Source organism: Cnephaeus nilssonii (assembly GCF_951640355.1).
Source record: "Cnephaeus nilssonii genome assembly, chromosome: X".
NCBI classification, from domain to species: domain Eukaryota; kingdom Metazoa; phylum Chordata; class Mammalia; order Chiroptera; family Vespertilionidae; genus Cnephaeus; species Cnephaeus nilssonii.
In genome coordinates this window covers 78,652,432-78,673,311 of record NC_137071.1, presented here as the reverse complement: position 1 = coordinate 78,673,311, position 20,880 = coordinate 78,652,432, and the positions used below count along the sequence as shown (strand labels likewise).

The 20,880-nt window shown below is 41.8% G+C and overlaps 1 protein-coding gene across 6 annotated transcripts in view; it reads left to right on the top strand.

The window, feature by feature from the left end:
* The window catches only part of CHRDL1 (chordin like 1), a gene marked incomplete at its 3' end in the record, with an annotated part of 222,344 nt that overhangs the window by 79,027 nt on the left and 122,437 nt on the right, over positions 1-20,880 (top strand). For all 6 annotated transcript variants that reach the window (XM_079765852.1, XM_079765849.1, XM_079765847.1 and 3 more), the window contains exon 4: positions 968-1,061. In XM_079765852.1, the coding sequence (XP_079621978.1) occupies positions 968-1,061 (94 nt within the window). The remainder of the gene's footprint in view (positions 1-967; positions 1,062-20,880) is intronic.

Below are 20,880 nucleotides of genomic sequence, written 5' to 3'. Positions count from 1 at the left end.
CTTTTTAAATGATTAGGGGAGCTATTGAATGGAGCATCTGGGGACTGTTTTAACTACCTGGCATGGCATGATTGTATCAGATTCTTGTCTAACACATTGGAAATGGACAGCTAACCCTTGGGGGCTAAGGCTTTGCTGTCTTCAGATAGTGAAAATGTTAATATGATCCTGATGCCAACAGCTCAAGTGCTAGACATTTTTTTTCTCCATTCTCTTCATCACTTTCTCCCTCCACAATAGCCTGACAGATACAAGTAACCTTCTCTTCTACTGAATTATGGGTGGAAAATGTTAATGAAAATTGATTTCCAAAGTCTTCCTTTGTTCTAACAATGGTTGAGAGTGGTCAGAGATAAGGATCATGTAATTGTAAATCAGGCAAGGACTCAGTTGCCCCACCCATGCATACTAGCTATTCAGCTCAATTCCAAACTCTAGTCTTGTGCTCAGAAAAAAAAAATTTGACTGAATAGGGAAATGAAGAGAGAAGGCACTCAACCTACTGCACCAAGGCAGGGTTATATGGAATCTAGGATTTGAGTGCTAGGGATATCTCCTTGCCCAGGGGTGGGTAGCCAGCTCCTCAGGGGATCCATAGCTCATTATTCCTTCCATGGCATTGAGCAGGTAAGTGTAAAATCAGACCAGACTCTTGGAAAATATGTGCACTTAGAGCTGGGGAATGGTAGAAACACCACAGAGTCAAGTGAGAAAAAGAAGGCTTTGAAAACTGGAGCAGTAGAGATCCCATCTTAGAAAAATATGCCAATAAGCTAATAACCAACCCAGCAGAGGTGCTAGTGATGAGAAAAGGAAAGAAAATGCTGATTTCATTCCGCTTCTCAGGAATGCATTATTCACTGTCTGGGTGAGTCCCTGCATGACTGTTTCCCAAACTGTCATGATCCCAGTGACCTTTGAAAGACATTTGATTTTGTTGTTGTTGTTGTTGCCTCCTATCTTTCAGAATGGGAATGTGATTTGCAGCCGAGTCAGATGTCCAAGTCTTCATTGCCTCTCTCCCGTGCATATTCCTCATCTGTGCTGCCCTCGCTGCCCAGGTAAACCTGATAGCCTCTTTCTTTCTCTGCTGTGGTTCTCCTTCCTTCCTCTTCTACCCAACCCACTCCATCTCTCTAATTCCCCAGAAGGGAAACTTCCAGACAGAAATAACAATAGGACACTTTCAGGCAGCCCACAATTGCCCCTAAATACTGTTTATAGCCCAAGTGGGGCAAATTCTAGGCTCTAATAAGTTATTGGGTACCCAGTAACAGAATTTCATTGGGCTTTTAATCATTTGAAGGTGGATGTCAATTGGGGGAAGGGAATTGTGACCCAGAGATTTTTTACCATAAACAGCCTCTTCCTGCCATGGGAAGTGGGCACCAAGGGAGTTGTAGCATGGTGGCACGTGTCCTGTGCAATTAGTGCTGGAATTGCATCTGAGCATAGCTTCTAAATGATGAGGGGCTCGTCATAAATCAAAGGAGCTGAAACAGCGAGGTTTATGACAGTGTAAAGCTGCCTGCCTGCTGAATAGTCACCTCTTCCAGACTGCAGTTATTATGCACACATTGTTAAGAGCAAATCTAAAGGGAAGGCGGGCAGAGACTGTTTCACAAGGCTGTTAGGATGTCTACTTTCACGGTTTGTGGCTAGGGTATTTGTCTGAGGCAAGGGCTCCCTCAAAGACACTTTGTTCACATCTGGCTGGGGCCTGGCTCCCAAACCAGAGGCGTGCAAATGTGGAATGATTCAGAGAATGTTTGTGGGTCCAACAGCAGTCCTAGGAAAAGCTAAGTGACAATTTTGGGATCTCGGTAGTAGAAACCTTATAGTCCTCTAAGTCTTTTTTGTCTTCCTCTAGGAAGGAGGTGCTGCAGTTGGGGTCCATGGGTGAACGTTATGGGGTCAAGGAGCCCTTTTAAATTGTTTGCCATGTTTTGTGTAACTACAAATATGTGTAAATTCCCTTAGAGAGAATCCATAGCTTTATTGTTATTCCTAAAGGCACTGGACATGACACTAAAAACGTGAAGAACCACTAGTGTAGGGCATTGATGGTAATTTTTTAAGTAGTAAAGGAAGAACAAGAGAGAAACCAAACGTGCTAGGACAAAAATGATAGGAATGGGACTAGGAATGAGGTTCAGTGAAAACTCTGTTCACTGAAATGTTGCTACAGTGAGTTTTTGTTTAATGGAAAAGAAATTCCCAACCCTTTTTGTCACCACCTTTATAGAGTGAACTTTCCTGCATCAGTAAATGCACTCTGATGAACACAAGTGATTCTTTACCAGGTGACAAAAGCTCATATCATGTTACAGGTTTATTGTTCTGAGCATTGGTGATGATAATATATACTCCAAGATGTAAGAGACTGACCCATTATATGATCAACCTAAAAGTTGTTTTTTGGAATCAATCCATAAATGAATGAGGTTTACTATTTTTGTATACATTTATTTGCTTTTTCTACTTTAACGGTATTTCAAGGGTGTGGTATAGGAGGGATTTGGGTAGATTTGAGAAACATTTTTGATAAAGAGGTTAATCTGCAGAGCTTTTTCTTTTATCTGCCAAGTTGCTTTTATATAGCATTATACTAGTAAAAGCTGTTTTGTTTTTTTCCCAGAAGACTTCAAAAGTGGTCTAAAGTCACAGGAATTGAACCTGCTATGTAGAGATTGTTCTTCTTTGGAAAGGAGGTTAAGGCATGAGGCAGACATGGGGTATAAGAGCATAGAATGAAGTATGGCGATCATTTACCCCAGCAGAATAGCAGGAAGCAAGTATTGAGAAAAAAGTATAAGCTAGCAGTATTTTGAAAGAAAAATAAAGTACTAAAAAATTGAGGTCATAAATCCCAGAAAAGAGAAAATTGAAAGAAATAAACACATTGTCTTGAAGACTTAAAAAACCCATTTTATGGAGTATACATAGAAACCAGCTGTTCACTTTTTTTTCTTTCTTGTTCTTGCAATTCACTTTCTTGTGAGTTTATTTTTCTTCTTGTTAACAATAACCTTTAGCAATTCTTCCTGTGGGTAGTGGTACTAAAGTTCCCTAATTCTTATATGCAAAAATGTATTTATTTTGCCCTCATTCTTGAATAATAATTTGGTTGGGGGTAAAATTATAGGTGAATATATTTTCCCTTAGCACTTTGAAGATATTAATAATAAATGGTTTGTTGACTTCCTTTGCTTGTAATAAGAAGTTTGCTTGTAGTTCTTTTGTAGGTAGCCTGTTTTCTCCTTCTAGCTTTTGATATTTTATCTTTTTCTTTGATGTACACAACGACGTGTGTAGATGTGTGATTTATTTTATTTAGCTTGATCAGCACATGATTTTTTCAGCCCAAAGGCTCAAATTTATTTTTATTTATTTTTTTAGTCATTAGCTTTGTGAAAGTTATCTCTTTCCCTTCTATCATTTTTTTTCATTTTTTTAAAACACCTTTATTGTTGAAAGTATTACATACATCTCCTTTTTCCCTCATTGACCTCCTCTAGCCCCAGGCCTTTACCACCCCATAGTCTGTTTCCATGGGTTATGCGTATATGCATTCAGGTTCTTTGGTTGACCTCTTCCTACCCACTCCCACCTGGTGTATGTTGTTGCTGTTCATTTAATTTATGCTCTTTGTCTTTTAACGTCACCTTTATTTTTTCCATTTTGTTATATTCCTTGTAATAATATATTACTTCAATTCTGTCCTCCAATTCATGAATTCTTTCTCCAACCTTTTTATGACTATTATTTATGCCATCTATTGTTTTATTTGCTGTTTCAATTTTCAATAGCTCTGTTTCCCCCCAATTTTTAAATTATATTTAAAAATATCTACAAGTTGCTGTTTTATAAACCCTGGTCATTATTTCTTGGGATCTTATTCTCTTTATTTGTTTAAGGCATTTAACTATTTAAACTCCATTTCATATTGTTCAAATATCTATAGTTTTTCAAGTTTGAATTCTCACTTTTGTTAGGTTTCTTGAAAGCTTTTCTTAGTTCTGAATTTACCTTTTTTTCCTAAAAGTTTTATTTAAAAACTCATTATCCCTGGGGAGTTTTTCTCTTCCCTTCTTTCCTGGTGGAATTGTTTCAGGCCTTGTAGTTTACCGAGCTCTAAACCAGGTTGTATATTAGTGTTTCATCTTGGACTTCCTCATGCCTGGATGGTCTGTCTTTACTTGTGTTTTCTTATGCAATGCTAGTCCCTGATAATCATCTTAGACTGGGACCTACCTTGGTCAGTCAGATCATTTTAGGGGAAAAAATGGGGTGGGCAGTGCTACATCAGTCCTTGTTTACATGTGAGGAGTATGACCCTAGTCCCCTGCAAATTGTACGCCATAGTTCCTGCTCGGCTATGTGGCCCCAACTGTCTGTATCCAGTCCCAGCTGCCAATGGACGATATGGTTTTGGCCCCAATTATTGCTGTACTTTGTTTCCTTCTATGTTTTATTCCATAAGAGTCATCTTTCATTCCTGACCATGATTTTGAAGTTTTAAAGTTTATTGATTTATTTTTAATTTTACTTTTTATTATCACTCTTCTTTGGAAAAGAACAAGGACTTTTCTCATGTACCCTCTTTGCCATATTGAACTGGAATGAAAACCAGCTATACTTTATATTAAAGATAAAAAAGAGTAAACGGGATTAAACTATAGCAGGGAAGAATGGAGTTTGATAAAAGGAAGAACTTTAGGACATAATTGTCATTAAAACTTAGAATAACTGACTAAGGAGAATTTTAGTCTCTTTGCTTTATATTTCTGGAAATCAAAAGGTACCCACCCATCTGAAATAGAGTTGGCACAGTTCTGCTTTGAGACAGGGCAATGGATGTGATGACTCTTTTATATTTTTTTCACCCCGGTGATTATTCAGCATGAGGAAGTTCATGACTTCAGGACCACAGGAATGTTTGGTCAAAGGAAGAGGATCTAGTTTTCTGTCTTAACCCAATGCAAGGCACTGTGATGAAAATATCCTGACTTAAAAATAGAATGTTTAAAGCTAAGATAATAAAAAAGTTCTATATAAAAGAGAAAACAAACAAGAAAACCATATACCCATGGCTTTAGTTTTACACATTATGCTATATCAACAGTATCAACTTCATGGAGTATTCACCTGGGTAGTGATGGACTTGATTGGTCAAGTCCTAGTAGGCATGCCTATAGCTCATCTCCCATTAGAGAGGATAGAGAAACCACCATCCCCATTTGTTTGCGTTTCCCATGGCTCTTGCTTTCTACACTCCCCACTCCTGCAATTTCCAACACTCCTGCAATTTCCAAGGTCCCGACCTGCATTTGAGGTTATCTCCTGGATCTCCTGCTGAACCATGGAAATCAGAGTATGCAGACTGCTTTTCCAGAATTACAAGAGAGAAATCTATACTGTTTCCTGTGAAGAGCAAATGAATTTTTTTCATCAACACTTCCCTAAGTTTCCATGACAGAGGTCAAGTCTTGGTCACATACCACAGGGCTCTACTGGGCCCAAAGAAGCTGGTGCTACATCGAGGCTAGAAGATACTTAATGGAAAAAGTCAAGACTGCACAGAAGTCAGAAAGGTCATGAAATCCATTCCAGTCTCTAATCAGGACTCTCTGTAGTCTCCAGTAATAAGAAATTTATAGGATCCCAGGAAGCCAGCTCCTGGGATTGGCTGTCCCATGCCAGGTGCCATGGGCTGGGAAGAGCAGCATGGCAGGGCAGACACTTTCCAGCTCAGCACACACATGCCAGCTCCTCTTTGAAGTGACTCTCCTGATCTGAATGGCAATTTTTTTCTGTTTTGGGTGTTGGTTAAAAGGGAACACAAAACATTTAAATAAAAATTTCCAAATTAAAAAAAAAAGAAATTTGTAGGAATGAAATTCCACTTCTTCTCTTTTGGGGGAGTGAAATGGTAAAGTTAGAGGTAAAGAGAAAGACTATGACTTCTTTCCATTTGTTCTTTCTATATAATTTTATCACCAAAAAAGACTTTTATAACTACCAGGATCTTAAATCATGATATTATCTAAGTGTTGTTTTTTTTAATGGTCATTCCATTAAGAATTTACTATTCAGAATTAATGCATTTGAGTTCCCTTAAATTCCAACATTCTCAGGTCATTAAAGAGCTGTTATGCCCTAGCCGGTTTGGCTCAGTGGATAAAGCATCAGCCTGCAGACTGAAGGGTCCTGGGTTCGATTCCAGTCAAGGGCACATTCCCAGGTTGCAGGCTTGATCCCCAGTAGGGGGCATGCAAGAGGCAGTAGGTAATTAATTATCTCTCATCATTGATGTTTCTTTATTTTATTTTATTTTATTGATTTTTCTTTCAGAGACGAAGGGAGAGGGAATAGAAGCTAGAAACATCGATGAGAGAGAAACATCGACCAGCTGCCTCCTGCACACCCCCTACCGGGGATGTGCCCGCAACCTATGTACATGCCCTTGACCGGAATCGAACCTGGGACCCCTCAGTCCGCAGACCGACGGTCTATCCACTGAGCCAAACCGGTTTCGGCATCATCATTGATGTTTCTATCTCTCCCTCTCCCTTCCTCTCTGAAATAAATAAAAATTTAAAAAGTAAATATTATTTTAAAAAAGAGCTGTTATAAAATTGCCAAAATATCTTCTTTGATCTGTTACCAGAGACCTAATCCATAGTGTTTCCTTTTGGCTAGGTGTGAAAATGTTTAGCTCTGTGATATCGTTTTAATATGGGCAGTAAAAGTGTGGTTTTGCTAAGAGAGACACCCCTCACTCCAGCCTTTTAAATTCAAGGTAGGTTAAGGAAATGACTTTTCCAGTGATTCACTGGAGTCTGTGTATTCCTGTAAGGAGAAACTAGAAGCCTAATGTCATTTCTCATTCAACAGGAGTTGGGTTGTGAGCTAGCTAGAGAATACAAGCATCTATATATATATAAAGAGCCATGGGCCATCACATCCGAAACAACCGAACAGATGACCAAACAGGCTGCGTGGGGTGACCAGGCCAGCAGGGGGGGCAGTGAGGAGCAACCAGGCTAGCAGAGGGGGGCAGTGAGAGATGATCAGGCCAGCAGGGGGGCAGAAAGGGGTGACCACGCTGGTGGGGGTGGCAGTTAGGAGCGACCAGGCTGGCAAGGGGCAGTGGGGGGCGACCAGGTTGGCAGGGGGGCAGTTGGGGGCGACAAGGCTGGCAGGAGGGGCAGTTAGGGATGATCAGGTCAGCAGGTAGAGGCAGTTAGGGGTGATCAGGCTGTCAGGAGGGCCAGTTAAGGGCGATCAGGCAGGCAGGCAGATGAGCAGTTAGGAGCCAGAGGTCCTGGATTGTGAAAGGAATGTCCGACTGCCAGTTTAGGCCTGATCCTGAGGTGTCCCGGATTGGAGAGGGTGCAGGCTGGGCTGAGGGGCAGCCCCCCATGCATTAATTTCATGCACCAGGTCTCTAGTTTCTACTATAATGTAATATGTGCATTTATGAAAAATTCTCCCATTCTGCCAAACTATACACTGAAAAATAACAAGGCTTAAGGAAAAAACAAGACTGGAGAAAACAATTAGAAATTTATGCAACTTTGTAACCAGAGTAATAACAAAAAAAACTATACTAATAAAATACTAGCACAGTTTAAAAAGGCATCTTAAATTTCTAATAAATAAAAGAATATTACTGTAGCCTGACTGGCATGGCTCAGTGGTTGAGTTTTGACCTATGAACCAAGAGGTCACTGGCTCAATTCCTGGTCAAGGCATGTGCCCGGATTGCGGGCTCGATCCCCAGTGGGGGTTGTGCAAGAGGCAGCCAATCAATGATTCTCTCTCATCATTGATGTTTCTATTTCTCTTTCCCTATCCCTTCCTCTTTGAAATCAATAAAAACATATTTTAAAAAAAGAATATTACTCTAAGTATAGACTTCACTTCTCAAAATGGTGACATTAGCTTGAAGGAAGAGAGTGTAAGGAAGGATTGAAGCTTCTGAGTTAGAGCAACAGGAGAAAAATGCACAAAGATCAGAGAGAATCATGTAATAAATACTCATAAGTCAGAGTGTACAGTCAAACAGCCAAGAGGAGGAAAGTGGGGTGAATAAGAATAAGATAGAGTACTGTATTCCATCATGGTTGGCTGATTTCAGTTGTCTTGGTATACTTGCTATTCAGCTGCTATCACTTAATGGTGCAAACTATTAATTTGCTAGGAAAAATCATGAATGAACAAATGCAATTTCTATATTATAACAACATCATTCTCTTATTGACCACTCACATATGAACAAGTTTGGATTATACAAATCTATACTGCAGCAGAAAAAAATCTATAGAAGATGAGGTAGATTTATAGAATTTTGCCTTTAACATTTTAGAATGAGGATTGCAAGTCACTGGACCACTCTGAATCTATTGTTGGTTTTTTGTTTTTTTTTGTTTTGGTCTGTAATTACTGACCTATCTACATATTATGTTCCTCTTTCCTCCCATCTCCTTTTTATGTAAAAAAGAGAGTTTAGTTCTATGACAATGTCTATGTCCATATGTGTTACTTCCAATTTTACAATATTCAAGTAGATAGGACTTTATCGCTCCTCCTAATTTTATTTTTAAGTGCAAAATCTCAAGGGTTTTTTTTTATTGTGGTAAAATACACATAATATAAACTGTATGATTTTAAAGTGCATAATTCAATGGCATTAAGAACATTCACAATGTTGTATAATCATCACCACTAATCTAGTTCCGCAATTTTTCACCACCCAAAAGGGAAACTCTACATCAATTAAATAATCACTCCCCATTACCTCCCAGGTCCTGGTGACCATTAATCTGCTTTCTGTTTCTATGGATTTTCATATTCTACAAATTTCATATAAATGGAATTATATTGTACACTAGAAGCCCGGTGCATGAAATTTATGCACAGGGTGGGGGGTGTCCCTCAGCCCGACCTGCACCCTCTCAAATCCAGGACCCTCTCAAATCCAGGGGGATGTCTGACTGTCTCTCACAATCTGGGACCGCTGGCTCCTAATCGCTTGCCTGCCTGCCTCCCTGATCTCCCCTGACCACCTCTGCCTGCCTGCCTGATCACCCCTAACTGCTTCCCTTCTGGCCTGATTGCCCCTAGCCACCTCTGCCTCGCCCCGCACCCAGGATCCAGGATTCCCTCCTCAAGCCAATCGCAGGCACCTGAGACCCGGGCTTCCCTCCCTCTGGCTGGCTGCAGGCACCCAGGACCCGGGCTGGCTTCTCCTGGGCTGGCCGCAGCCACAGGGGACCTTGGGCGGGCAGCTTCGCCTGGGCCACAGCCACAGGCCCCGGGGACTGCAGGGCAGGCGGCTTGTCCCTCTCCCAGGCCACAGCTGCAGGCCTGGCTCCTGGGACCACGGGGTGGGAAGCTTATCCCTCTCCTGGGCTGCAGGCATAGCCACTGGTGCCTGGGATTGTGGGGCAGGTGGCTTGTTCCTCTCCTGGGCCAGGCCACAAGTGCAGGCGCAGCCGCTGATGCCCAGGACTGAGGGACGTGCGGCTTGTCCCTCTCCTGGGCCCCAGCCCCAGGCATTGGCTCCCAGGACCATGGGGCGTGTGGCTTGTTCCTCTCCCGGGCCGGGCCGCAGGTGCAGGTGCAGCCACTGGTGCAGAGGACCACAGGGCATGCGGCTTGTACCTCTCCCGGGCTGCAGGCGCAGCTGCTGGCACCTGGGACCGTGGGGCAGGCAGCTTGTCCCTCTCTCAAGCCGCAGGCACAGGCGCAGCAGCTTGTGCCCAGGACCGCAGGGCATGTGGCTTATCCCTCTCCTGCGCTGCAGGCACAGGCACAGCTGCTGGCACTCAGGACTTCGGGGCAAGTGGCTTGTCCCCATCCCAGGCCGCAGCCTGGCTGGTCCCCATTCCTCTCTCATGAGCTCATTTGTGCCTGGCTGGTCCCCATTCTTCTCTCCCCAGTGTTGAGTGTCTGAGCCGTGACTATGTGATGGCATGAGGGTGTGATGACCATTTACATATTAGCTCTTTATTATATCGGATGGCCTTTTGTGTCTGGCTTCTTCCACTTAGCATAATGTTTTCAAGATTAATTCACAATGTACCATGTCATTCCTTTTTGTGACTGAATAATATTCCATTGTATTGATACACCACATTTTGTTTATCCATTCATCATTTGATGGGCATTTGTGTTGTTGCCACCTTTTGGCTTTTGTGAATAATGCTACTAAGAACAAGTACAAGTTTCCATATACAAGTTTTTGTGTGGCTTATGTTTTAAATTATTTGGGGTATAATACCTAAGAGTGGAATTTCTGAGTCATATGGTAATCCTATATGTAACTTATTGAGGAATCTCTCCCCAATTTTAAAGCCACCCCATCTTCTTTCTGTTTATTTCTTTGAGTGTTGGCTGTCTGCCATCCTCACAATTACTGCTGTTGCCATCATCCATATCTGATCTCCATAATTCTCCCCTAACTTATTTTGTTCTTCTATAAATTGTGTATTCATTTGTCTCTTAGATTTTATTGAAAAAGGTCAATTCCTTTTAAACAATAACAGCCAATTAGCATACTGTTTTCCTCCAATAAGGCAATTACAATAGCTATAGTATGCAAGATGATCAATTGGGGGGCCATTTTTTTTACCTGCAAAAAGACTAATGTATTAAAAAACACACACAACTCTTTCTTGATTAGCAGCTATCAAAAATCCTGAACATTATGGAATGTTGGTCTCTGGATAGCAGAGATTTTACTTTATTGTTATTATTACCATTGTTAGTATTCTTAGACTGATTGTTGAGATGTAGCAACAAAGATGTTCACTATCGATTATTAGATCACCCATAACCACACTGACTGCTTTCTTACCTCTTGAAGCCATTTCACTATCTTCCATGTTTTATTTCCATTTTTTCTTCATATACTTGGCCCTTGAACAATTACTGCTGTGCAGAGTATGAAGGGTTAAATTGTTCTTCAGGAAAGTGGCACCAACCTGTCTTTTGCTAGGTGAAATGATCCTTATCTCTGGTAAATCCTAGGGATTTCATTGCTTTTTAAAAGGAATATTATTTTCATTTATTATGCTGAAAGCCCTTATGAGAACAGGATTTAGGAAAACTATGGTGTTCTATCATGGTAGAGCAGAACTCTTCTATTTCTTTCAATGGACATTACCCAAAGCTGGCCCCACACAAAGGTGAGGAAGGTGGTGCTTCCTTTGGGGATAACAAATCTTCCATTGACTTTCTACAATTAGGAAGCCTCCACCATAAATCACTATTCTGGGTGAAGGCAGTGTTTCCCAAAGTTTGTTGCAAGGCACACAATTTTATGAGACAATAATAGGTTTACTAGGGAAAACATATATATGGTCAAATAAACTCGAGAGCGTTTCTGTACTAGAGAAAGATAAACAGGTTTCTTTTAATGCAGGACTTCTCAGAGCCTTTAACATATTAATACATAATGTGAATCTACATGAGAGATGTAAGAGATGCAGTATTTTCCAAACTTATTTACCCATAGGACCAACTTTTTTATAGAACACGTTGCAGGATTAGTGTTCTTTAATCTTGTATTATGCCATTGAATTTTCAGAAGTTATTTATATTATAGCAATAACCTATTGGTATATATAGTACCTTAGTTTGGAGAAGTTTATTAGAGTAGTGGGCCACTTTAGAACAATACCCCAAACCAATGTTACTCAAACTTTAGTGTGCTTAAAGATAACCTTGTGATTGTTGAAAAGTACAGACTCCCAAGCCCTACACTAAAAATTTAGATCCACATGGGTTCAGTGGGTATTTTTCCCTTTAAACAAACACCTCAATTCTCATGAAATTGGACTGGGGCCTGCAATATGGTAATAGGGCCCAGGGGAGATGTTAATAAAAGGCATCAAAAGCGCTGCCTAAAGAGAACAGTCCCAGGTAAGATCTTGAAGTAGAGGGCCCTATGTATCTGCAGAGGGCAGGGAGCAACATGACAACATTGTTTCTCTGGTGGGAACATACTTTGACTGTGTGACACTGCCCCAGGACCAAGCCTGAAGCAACATGTGCACAGTTTCATCTTACCGACCTCCCTGCTTTCCCGGAGCTCCCATCCAAAGACTTTCTTTCTGCCATCTTCCACATTCAGAGCCCCTGATTTTCATGTCCAGAAAGAAGGACTCTCCATGGGGAGCATCCCCTGAACCCCACCCATTGTTCATGACTTGTTTTTGGCGAGAAATGAATGGCATTGCTCTGAATTAGCCCAGGAATTTCTGCTAATAAACAAATGAAACTCTCAAAGGGAAAGGCAATCAACATAGTTTGAAATAAAATTAGTGTTTTCAACTTAATCTGTTTTCAACTTATTTTGAAACTGGAATCATATCCTGGGGTATGTTAAAGAAAGCTTTAGTAAAAGGTCCTGTAGTGAGCTTTCTATCTGGTTGCATGGCTGACCGTTAAACCAGGGCCTGCTCTATGAATAAGTGGAACAGGTGAGTATTACCTTGATTTCCTGTGACCTTTCCTGCCAAGTTGCCTGAAACCTGAAATGCTATTGTTATTACAGCTTCATCTTTTGAATTGAGGCTTTGATGCCTGATAAACCCATCTATCTTTCAAAGGGTCACTTAACTCTTAAGTTAATCATTTTAATTTAATCTGCACAGAGGATCTAGAAAGTAGAATTTGATGGTAGAAGTGGGGGTGGGGTGAGAAATCCCAAAGCCACTGACTGGATACCTGGAAGAGTTATTGGATTGGAGGGAGAGGGTAGCACTGTAAGAAGAGACTAGGGAATCAGGTTTAAAACCTTCCCCATAATCCTTCAGAGCACCAAACCTCTCCATAATATCAATGGTAAGTTATTTGTTCGTAGCAGAGGACACAGTGGTTTCTGGGGTGAGTTGCCCACTCTCAAGTTTTTCACTTTGGGTTTGTTAATTTAATTCAGTATGTTCCTGAAGTAACCAAATATCTTCCCTATCTGTTGCCTAGAGCCAAAGGGTTTCACTTCAGGGTTTTGGATGCAAAATAACTATAACCCCAAAGGTTTACCAGATTATTTACAGCCACTAAAATAAATAACAGTCTTTATTGGAATGATTTTCATCTGATTTTTGCATTTGGATTTTTACACAGTCAGCTCTTCCCTATAAGTGATCTTAAAAACTGGCAGACTTAGGGTGTCAGTTATTAAAATCTCCAAAATACACCTCATCACAGGACTCCATTTTTGGCTATCACAGTAGTTTATTTTATAAATGTCTTAATGTGTCATCCCTTTTCTTTGCTACATATAAGCTAAAACCAGAGAATCTGGTTTAGCAATAGATGGGTGGCTGCTGAAACAGATTTTTTTTCCTACTCCCTGAGTTGGAGAGACACTATGAAGTATATATACTGTATCTTTAAAGAATAAGATAAATCACCCTGGCCTGTATGGCTCAGTTGGTTGGAGTGTTATCCCATACACCAAAAGGTGGCAGATTTGATTCCTAGTCAGTGCACATACTCAGGTTGTGGGTTCGATCCCTTATCAAGGCGAGTTGATGTTTCTCAAATCAATTTTTAAAAAAAAGGGGGAGGAAGAATGGGATAAATCAAAGTTGGTTGCAGCAGGGGAAGAAGGTTGGTTGGATTTTTTTATTTTGGGGAGGAAGGGGAAGACATCAAACTTGGTAGTAGAGGTTACTTTTAAAACATAAAAATAAGGCAAGTGGCCTAGCCATTGTGGCTAAGTGGTTGAGCTTCCACCCAGGAACCAAGAGGTCTTGGGGATTCAATTCCTGGTTAGGGCACATGCCCTGGTTGCAGGCTCGATCCCCAGTAGGGGGTGTGTAGGAAGCAGCCGATAGATAATGTTTCTCTCTTATCATTGACTAGAGGCCCAATGCACGAAATTCATGCAAGAGTACTGGTAGGCCTTCCTTCTCCCGGCTGCCGGCACCAGCTTACCTCTGGCACCCGGGACCTGGGCTTCCCTAGCAGCCCCAGCTTTGTCCGGAAGATCTTTTGGAAGGATGTCCAGTTTAATTAGCATATTACGCTTTTATTATTATAGATGTTTCTATCTATCCTTCTTCCTTCCTCTCTCTCTAAAAATTAGTAAGAATATATTTTTAAAATATAAGGCAAGTGTCCCTGCAAGCTGTATGTTTTTTCTTTAGCAAATTCATACAACTCTGATTTCTCTACCTTCACAAGATCATGCTCTTGGGGATCTAAGGCCAAATCAGAGTCCACATTCACTGTCATACCTTTTATATGATGTGTTCCTTTATTATTTTAATAGAGAAATGGGACTGAGAAGGAGGGGTAAGGAAATTTGGCTTTCTTTCTTCCCTGTTTTGTTTCTCTGCTTCCCTTCCTCCCTCTTTGACTTTGCTCCCTTCTTCCTTCCTTTCTTTCTTTAAAAAAATATTTTTATTTGCTTTAAAAATTATTGTAGTAAAATATACATAACATAAAATTCACCATTATAACCACTTCTAAGGATATAGCTCTGTGGCATTAAGTGCATTTACATTGTTGGGCCATCAGCACCATCCACCTCCAGAATTTTTTCATCTTTCCAAATTGAAATTCTGTATCCATTAAACAACTCTGCATTTTCCCCTCTCCCAGATCCTGGCAACCCTCATTCTGCTATCTTTCTCCTATGAGTTTGACTAGATATCTCATATAAGTGGAATCATACAGTATACAGGGTTGGGCAAAAGTAGGTTTATAGTTGTTCATATGGAAAATAATAACACAAGAATAAACTATTTTTCATATTCACAACTGTAAACCTACACTTGCCACACTCTGTATTTCCTCCTGTGACTGGTTTATTTCACTTAGCACAATGTTTTCAAGGTTCACCCATGTTGTAGTGTTTCTCTCTTTTAAAAAAGTGGCGAGAAGCACGGAAATAAATTTAAGAAGAGGCCGGTAGTAGAGATCCCTGAGGATGTCAGGAGACAACCAAAGGGTCTTAAAAGAACCTTACAAATGTTGATTTTCTGAGCACATATTTCATAGGATGAGGAGGACCCCAGAGACCACACTGTCTTGAAGAATGACAGCCATGACAAGCAGTAACTGTGTGAAATGCTGGGTTTTAAAAGACAGACACATTCCTTATTAACATTTCCCAGGAAACTTCAGAGAACATCATCTAGTAGGAACTGGTTACCTGCAGGTTTTTCATCATTTGGAGAAATCCATAGGGATTGTATCCATATTTCCCTTTATCTGGAGAAGTACATTTCCAAAAGGGCCTCCTCTGAGATTGCTTTTTGAGGGAAATCATGCCTGGCGCCATTCCGTATGGTTTTATTAGAAAGATTATTAAAGGATCAGAGTATCAAACTTACAAGGCAATGTTGAAGGAAAAGTATAATTAATGAGCCTGGTGAAAGAAAGACTGAAGGGACTTCAACAATCTTCAGAAAGAAAAAAATGGTCTTAGAGGAAGCTGACCAGCTTTCTCCTTCCATTTCTAAAGCGGGCAGAAAAAAAGAGCTTTAGCTTTAAAAAAGTTAAGTACAAGGAAGTACTTCTAGACATGGATATGGGGAGCAGAAGTTCAGTTTTGGGGTTGTGTGACTGGGGTGGAGAGGGTAAATGGTAGAAATCTGTAATATTTTCAACAATAAAATGTCAATATATTACAGCTCAAGCTTAATGTTGAGTAAAAACAAGACACATACACAAACAAATACATACAATGTGAGTCAATTAATATGAAGTTCCAAACAGGTAAAACAAAATGATATTGTTTAGGGAGGTGCATAAGTGTGATAAAACTATAATAAAAAACAAGGCAATGATTATTCCAAAATTCAGGATTGTGGTGATTTCTAGTCTGGAGGGTGGTGTCCTTTGGGCTTTTGGCAATGTTTTCTTGACCTATATGGTAGTTACAGGGGTGTTTGTTTTACAATCATCAGTTCAACTGACATTTATATTTTAGTTATATTTCCCAGAATATATTTTTAAATTACCCTACATTTTCATTTGTTTTAGATGGTTATGATTGGAAGCAAAAATGACCAGAAGGCTTTTAAATGTTACAATCTATACTAATAAAAGAGTAATATGCTAATTAGACAAGGAGACCTTCCAGCAAAGACATGGTGGCGGGGCTGAGGCAGAGGCGGTTAGGGACGATCAGGCCAACGGCGGGGGGGGGCAGTTGGGAGTGATCAGGCCGGTGGGGGGGCAGTTGGGGGTGATCAGGCTGGTGGAGGGGCAATTGGGGGCGATCAGGCCGGCAATAGGAGCAGTTGGGGGTGAGCAGGCCAGCAGGGAGGGCAGTTGGGGGCAAGCAGGCTGGCACGGGGGGCCGTTGGGGGCAATCAGTCCGGCAGGGGCGAGCAGTTGGGGGCAAGCAGGCTGTTTGGGGGGGGCATTTGGGGACAATCAGGCCAATGGGGAGGAGGGAGTTGGGGGCAATCAGTCCGGCAGGGACAGGCAGTTAGGGGTGATCAGGCCAGAAGGCACAGTGGTTAGGGGCGATCAGGCAGGCAGGTGAGTGGTTAGGAGCCAGTGGTCTCGGATTGCAAGAGGGATCCCAGATTGGAAAGGGTGCAGGCTGAGGGACACCCCTCCCCCATGCACGGATTTCATGCACCGGGCCACTAGTCAAGCATAAGATTGTATATGTGCATATGGCTGTTGGGGGGGGGGGGGGGAAGGTGCTGTCACTTTTGTTTAATTGTTTACATTATTTTGGTCAGGGTTTTGTTTGTTTGCTTTTTTGTTTTCTCCACAAAGCAGATCAGTACCAAAGCCTGGAAAAGGGTGTATTCTCTGTCCTCCAGGTATGCCCTTGGAATTAGTAAGAAGGCATTTGGAGCATTTGGGGTTTTGACCTCCAAGGTGAATTGTGTACAAATACTTTGGCATCTGAATGAAGCTGTCTGGCTTCAGGACCAGAGGGCCCCATTTGGCTTCCCAAATCAGGACCACATTTGGGAAAGTGAGAGAGCTTTGTTCCTATGGTGTACACATTCCTCCCCCCAGGTGAGGCTATACTGTGCTGACATGCAGGGAGGAAGGCATGGGGCTAGTAAGGAGATGTACTCTAAACTTGTTCTCTCCCCAATTCACTGTGGGACTTTTACCGAGCTGGCTAGCCTCTTTAGGTCTGCTTTCTCAGCTTGAAAAATGTGATTTATAATTTCTACCTTTTCCTAAGATTTTCACTGACAGTGAAAACTAAGTTAATATGAAAAATTGCTTTGAAAAGTATAAAAAGGTATATATAAACAAGGCCATGTGCAGAAAGGGGAAAAAGGACTTAAATCCTGAGCCCCTAGATTGCATCATTAAGAGAGAATGTTGGCAAAGCCTGAATGAAACTGGCATTTTGATACTTGTTCCCATAGATCCCAATGATAACAGCCCCCATAACCAGGCACTGACATTATTGTCTCTAGCCTCAGGGAATATTTGTGGAATGTCTAAAGAAAACAGGTAACAGGTTAATGAGTGTCAGACAGAAGGCATAAAATAAATGACATCACTTCTGCTTTATTTCTATTTCCTTCTGATTAGATTTCAGAGGTACTCTGTATGAATGTGCTGCCTGATAATGCTGATGCTTTCAAAGCAGAGTGAGCCCTTAGCAGAAACATGGGGTAATGCTGAGAATGCACTCAGAGACAATCTCTGGGCTGCCTTGAAAGCTTGATGGGGATTCTTTTGTTTCTTGGCTGTTCCTGAACCCTTCCCCCACCCACAGTCATAAAATTGTTGAGCAAGATTCCTTGCTCTGTACTGCTGTGTGCTGATTAGACTGCCATAATTCCTTTTAGCAGGCCAGAACTGTTTTAATAACTACTTTCTTATTAATTCACATTTTGACTGGAGCCTGTCATCCAGCACCTTGAGTGCATCCCAGCATGACCCTACTGCAGGGGTCCTCTCAGACCACCAGATGAGGGGGAAAGCCATTGCTGTAGTCCTACTTCCCAACCAGGAAGGATCAGCCCTCCCCCTTCTCCCAGGGCTCTGGAAATGTTGGAGAACTATTTTGGTCATCACAGTGATTTGGGGAATGTCCTTGGCATTTAGTGGCCAGGAATTGGGATGTTCAATGTCCCACAATGAGTAGGAACACAATGCAGTGAAGGGAGTGTGCCACCCCAAATTCCAGTTGTGATCCTATTGAAAAACCCTGGATAATAGCCTTACCCAGAGAAGCCAAAGGAAGGGAGTTTCCTCTGAACAAGAAGTTGGTGGTATACATCCATTCACTCATTCACTCACTCATTAATTCCTTTCATGAATATTTACTGAGTGCAAATTTTAGACCAGGTTCCAAATATGGTGTTGGGTTTCAGAGTCCCTGCCTCAAGGAGCTCACACTCTAGTGAGGGATACAGGCATAACAAGATCATTAAGACACCATGAGATGTGTACTCTGGTAGAGGTGTGGACAAGGTCGGGATAGTCATAGAGGGAAGGGAGAGAGACATTCTACAAAGATCCAAGAGCTTGGCTCCTCAGAGAAGAGTGGACATTCAAACTGGGTACTGAGAGATGAATGGGACTTTGCCAGATGGAAAAGGGAGAGGGGCAAAGCAGGTGCAAAGGCATGTGTGGAAACAAGACTGGGGTGGGTGTGATCTGTGTGGAAAGGAGGAAGCTTAAAAGGTCAGGTTGATGGAACCCAGACACAAAGGACCTCCTATGTCTTTTGGTTAGACATTATTTTGTAGAGCAAGCCCACTGCAAACATCAAGAGTAAGTAAAGTGTATCTTTGATGTTCCCAGGCATCTTTTGCACTCAGTTCCTCCCTCAATCACCACATCCTCACCTTTCTCCCAGCCACTCAATTCCCAAATAGTCACTATCTGATGAGAATTAGGCTGACTGGGTTGTCTCTTTAGGGAGATTCATTCTTTAGCAGCAAAAAGGTCAATGCTTAACTAAAAGAATTCACTATAGATAGAATTCTAGATGTTAGTGGAAAAACTATGTGGAGGGAACCTTGAAGAAGTGAGTACCGAAGAGACAGTGCAGAGGGCCTTCATTCACTTTACACACACTCAATATGAGTGCAAGTGTATGTGAGGTGCATTTCTGAGTTGGTGAGAGTGTGTGTGTGATCAGCTATGTGAGGGGATAATAATTCCTGCCTCAGAGGACCATTGTGAGGCTGAGATGAATTAGTACATGTAAGGGGCTTAGCACTGAGCCTGGCCCATAGTCTTCCCTTGATAAACGCAAGTTCTTTTTATTTTTTAAATCTTTATTGTTAAAAGTATTAGATATGTCCCCTTTTCCCTCCATTGACGCCTTCTAGCCTGCCCTCATTTCCCACCCCAGGCCTACACCACCCTATTGTCTGTGTCCATGTGTTATGCATATATGCATATAAGTTGTTTGGTTGATCTCTTCCCACCCATCTACCCACCCCAGCCTTCCTCTTTTTATTATTTTAGAATGCAGGGCCAGAGTTTGGTCTGGGGAAATGGGAACAAGCTGACCAGGAGGGAGATGGGGATTTTATGCTAAGATTTAGGTGGCTGTATCTGGTTGGTTTCAAATATGTGCCTAGGCCATATCCTAACACTGGACAATACAATTTTTCAGCATGTGGCTTAGCAAAATGTCAGTTTTTCAAGTGGAGTCATAGCATTAGTTTGTATACATTTGGGTTGACTTTCTCATCTCCATTGAAACACATGGCATGTGGGAAGGTGTTGTTTTATAGACAATGCAAACTGCCTTGAAGCCCAGGTCCACAGGTCTGTCCTCATGTGTGGAAACACAAAATAGAAGAACCACAGCACTTAGGGCCAGAGCCAGGGAGATGCATTAGAAATAAATTAACCTGGGAGGGGCTGGATGAGTGAATAAAAATCTTAGCTGGAAGAAGGAAGAAACAAAAGGGGAGAAAATGCTGGGAAGGATAGGATACAGAATATCATCCAGCTGCCCCCAAACTGAACTTACAATGTTTTCTGTGTTCACTTTGGAAGAGAAGTTGGCCTGTCCAGCATTCAATGGAAACTTGTTGATTGACACCGAGTTGGGCAAAGTTCAGTGTGAGTGTGCCTTTAGCTATTTATTTTATTTTTTTAAATTGCACCCTTTGCAGTGAGACTGTTTAGTTTCTCCTGGCGCCCTGGGACAGTGAGTTTAGATTGTTAAAATAGCAGCCATTAACACTATCTGTGTTTGACACTGTCCTCCCTGCCCCCCTTCAAAGAAATTAAGCATGCAGTTGTTTGACAAAAGTTAAATTCTCTTCTCCCTAGCAAGAGAAATGAATCCTCCCCTGAGTCAGAGCACATTTGCCTAGCCCTCACACCAAAGCTTCCAAGTCTGTCCTCCTCCCCTAAAGTCCCCACTGAAGCACACATGACCTTCACAGACACACTCTCCACCATACTCACTCTCAGATACATTTTCACACATTCACACGGCTACCCATTTTCTGAGCTAGAGGAACCCTGGGGAGGCCTTGCACCTGTCTTGCTGTTCTTTTGTTGCTTTCTTTTATTTGCTTTGTTTTGATTTGAAGTCAGTCTTTGGGATTAAATTGGATAACTTCTTTCATGTTATTAATAGTGCTGTGGAGGGAGCATGTAAGAACTTTCTCCTCAGTTCTGGCCATGCTCGCTTCTCCCAACTAATAAATGCAATGCTGACTTTCACTGATCAATCAAACTGGTCTTTTAGACTTTGTACTAGAGGCCTGGTGCACGGAATTTGTGCATGGGGGGCAGGGAATGTGTCCCTTGAGGGATGTCTGACTGCCCATTTAGCCCCTAAATGGGCAGTCGGACATCCCTCTCACAATCCAGGACTGCTGGCTCTCAACCGCTCACCTGCCTGCCTGCCTGATTGCCCCAAACCGCTTCTGCCTGCCAACCTGATCACCC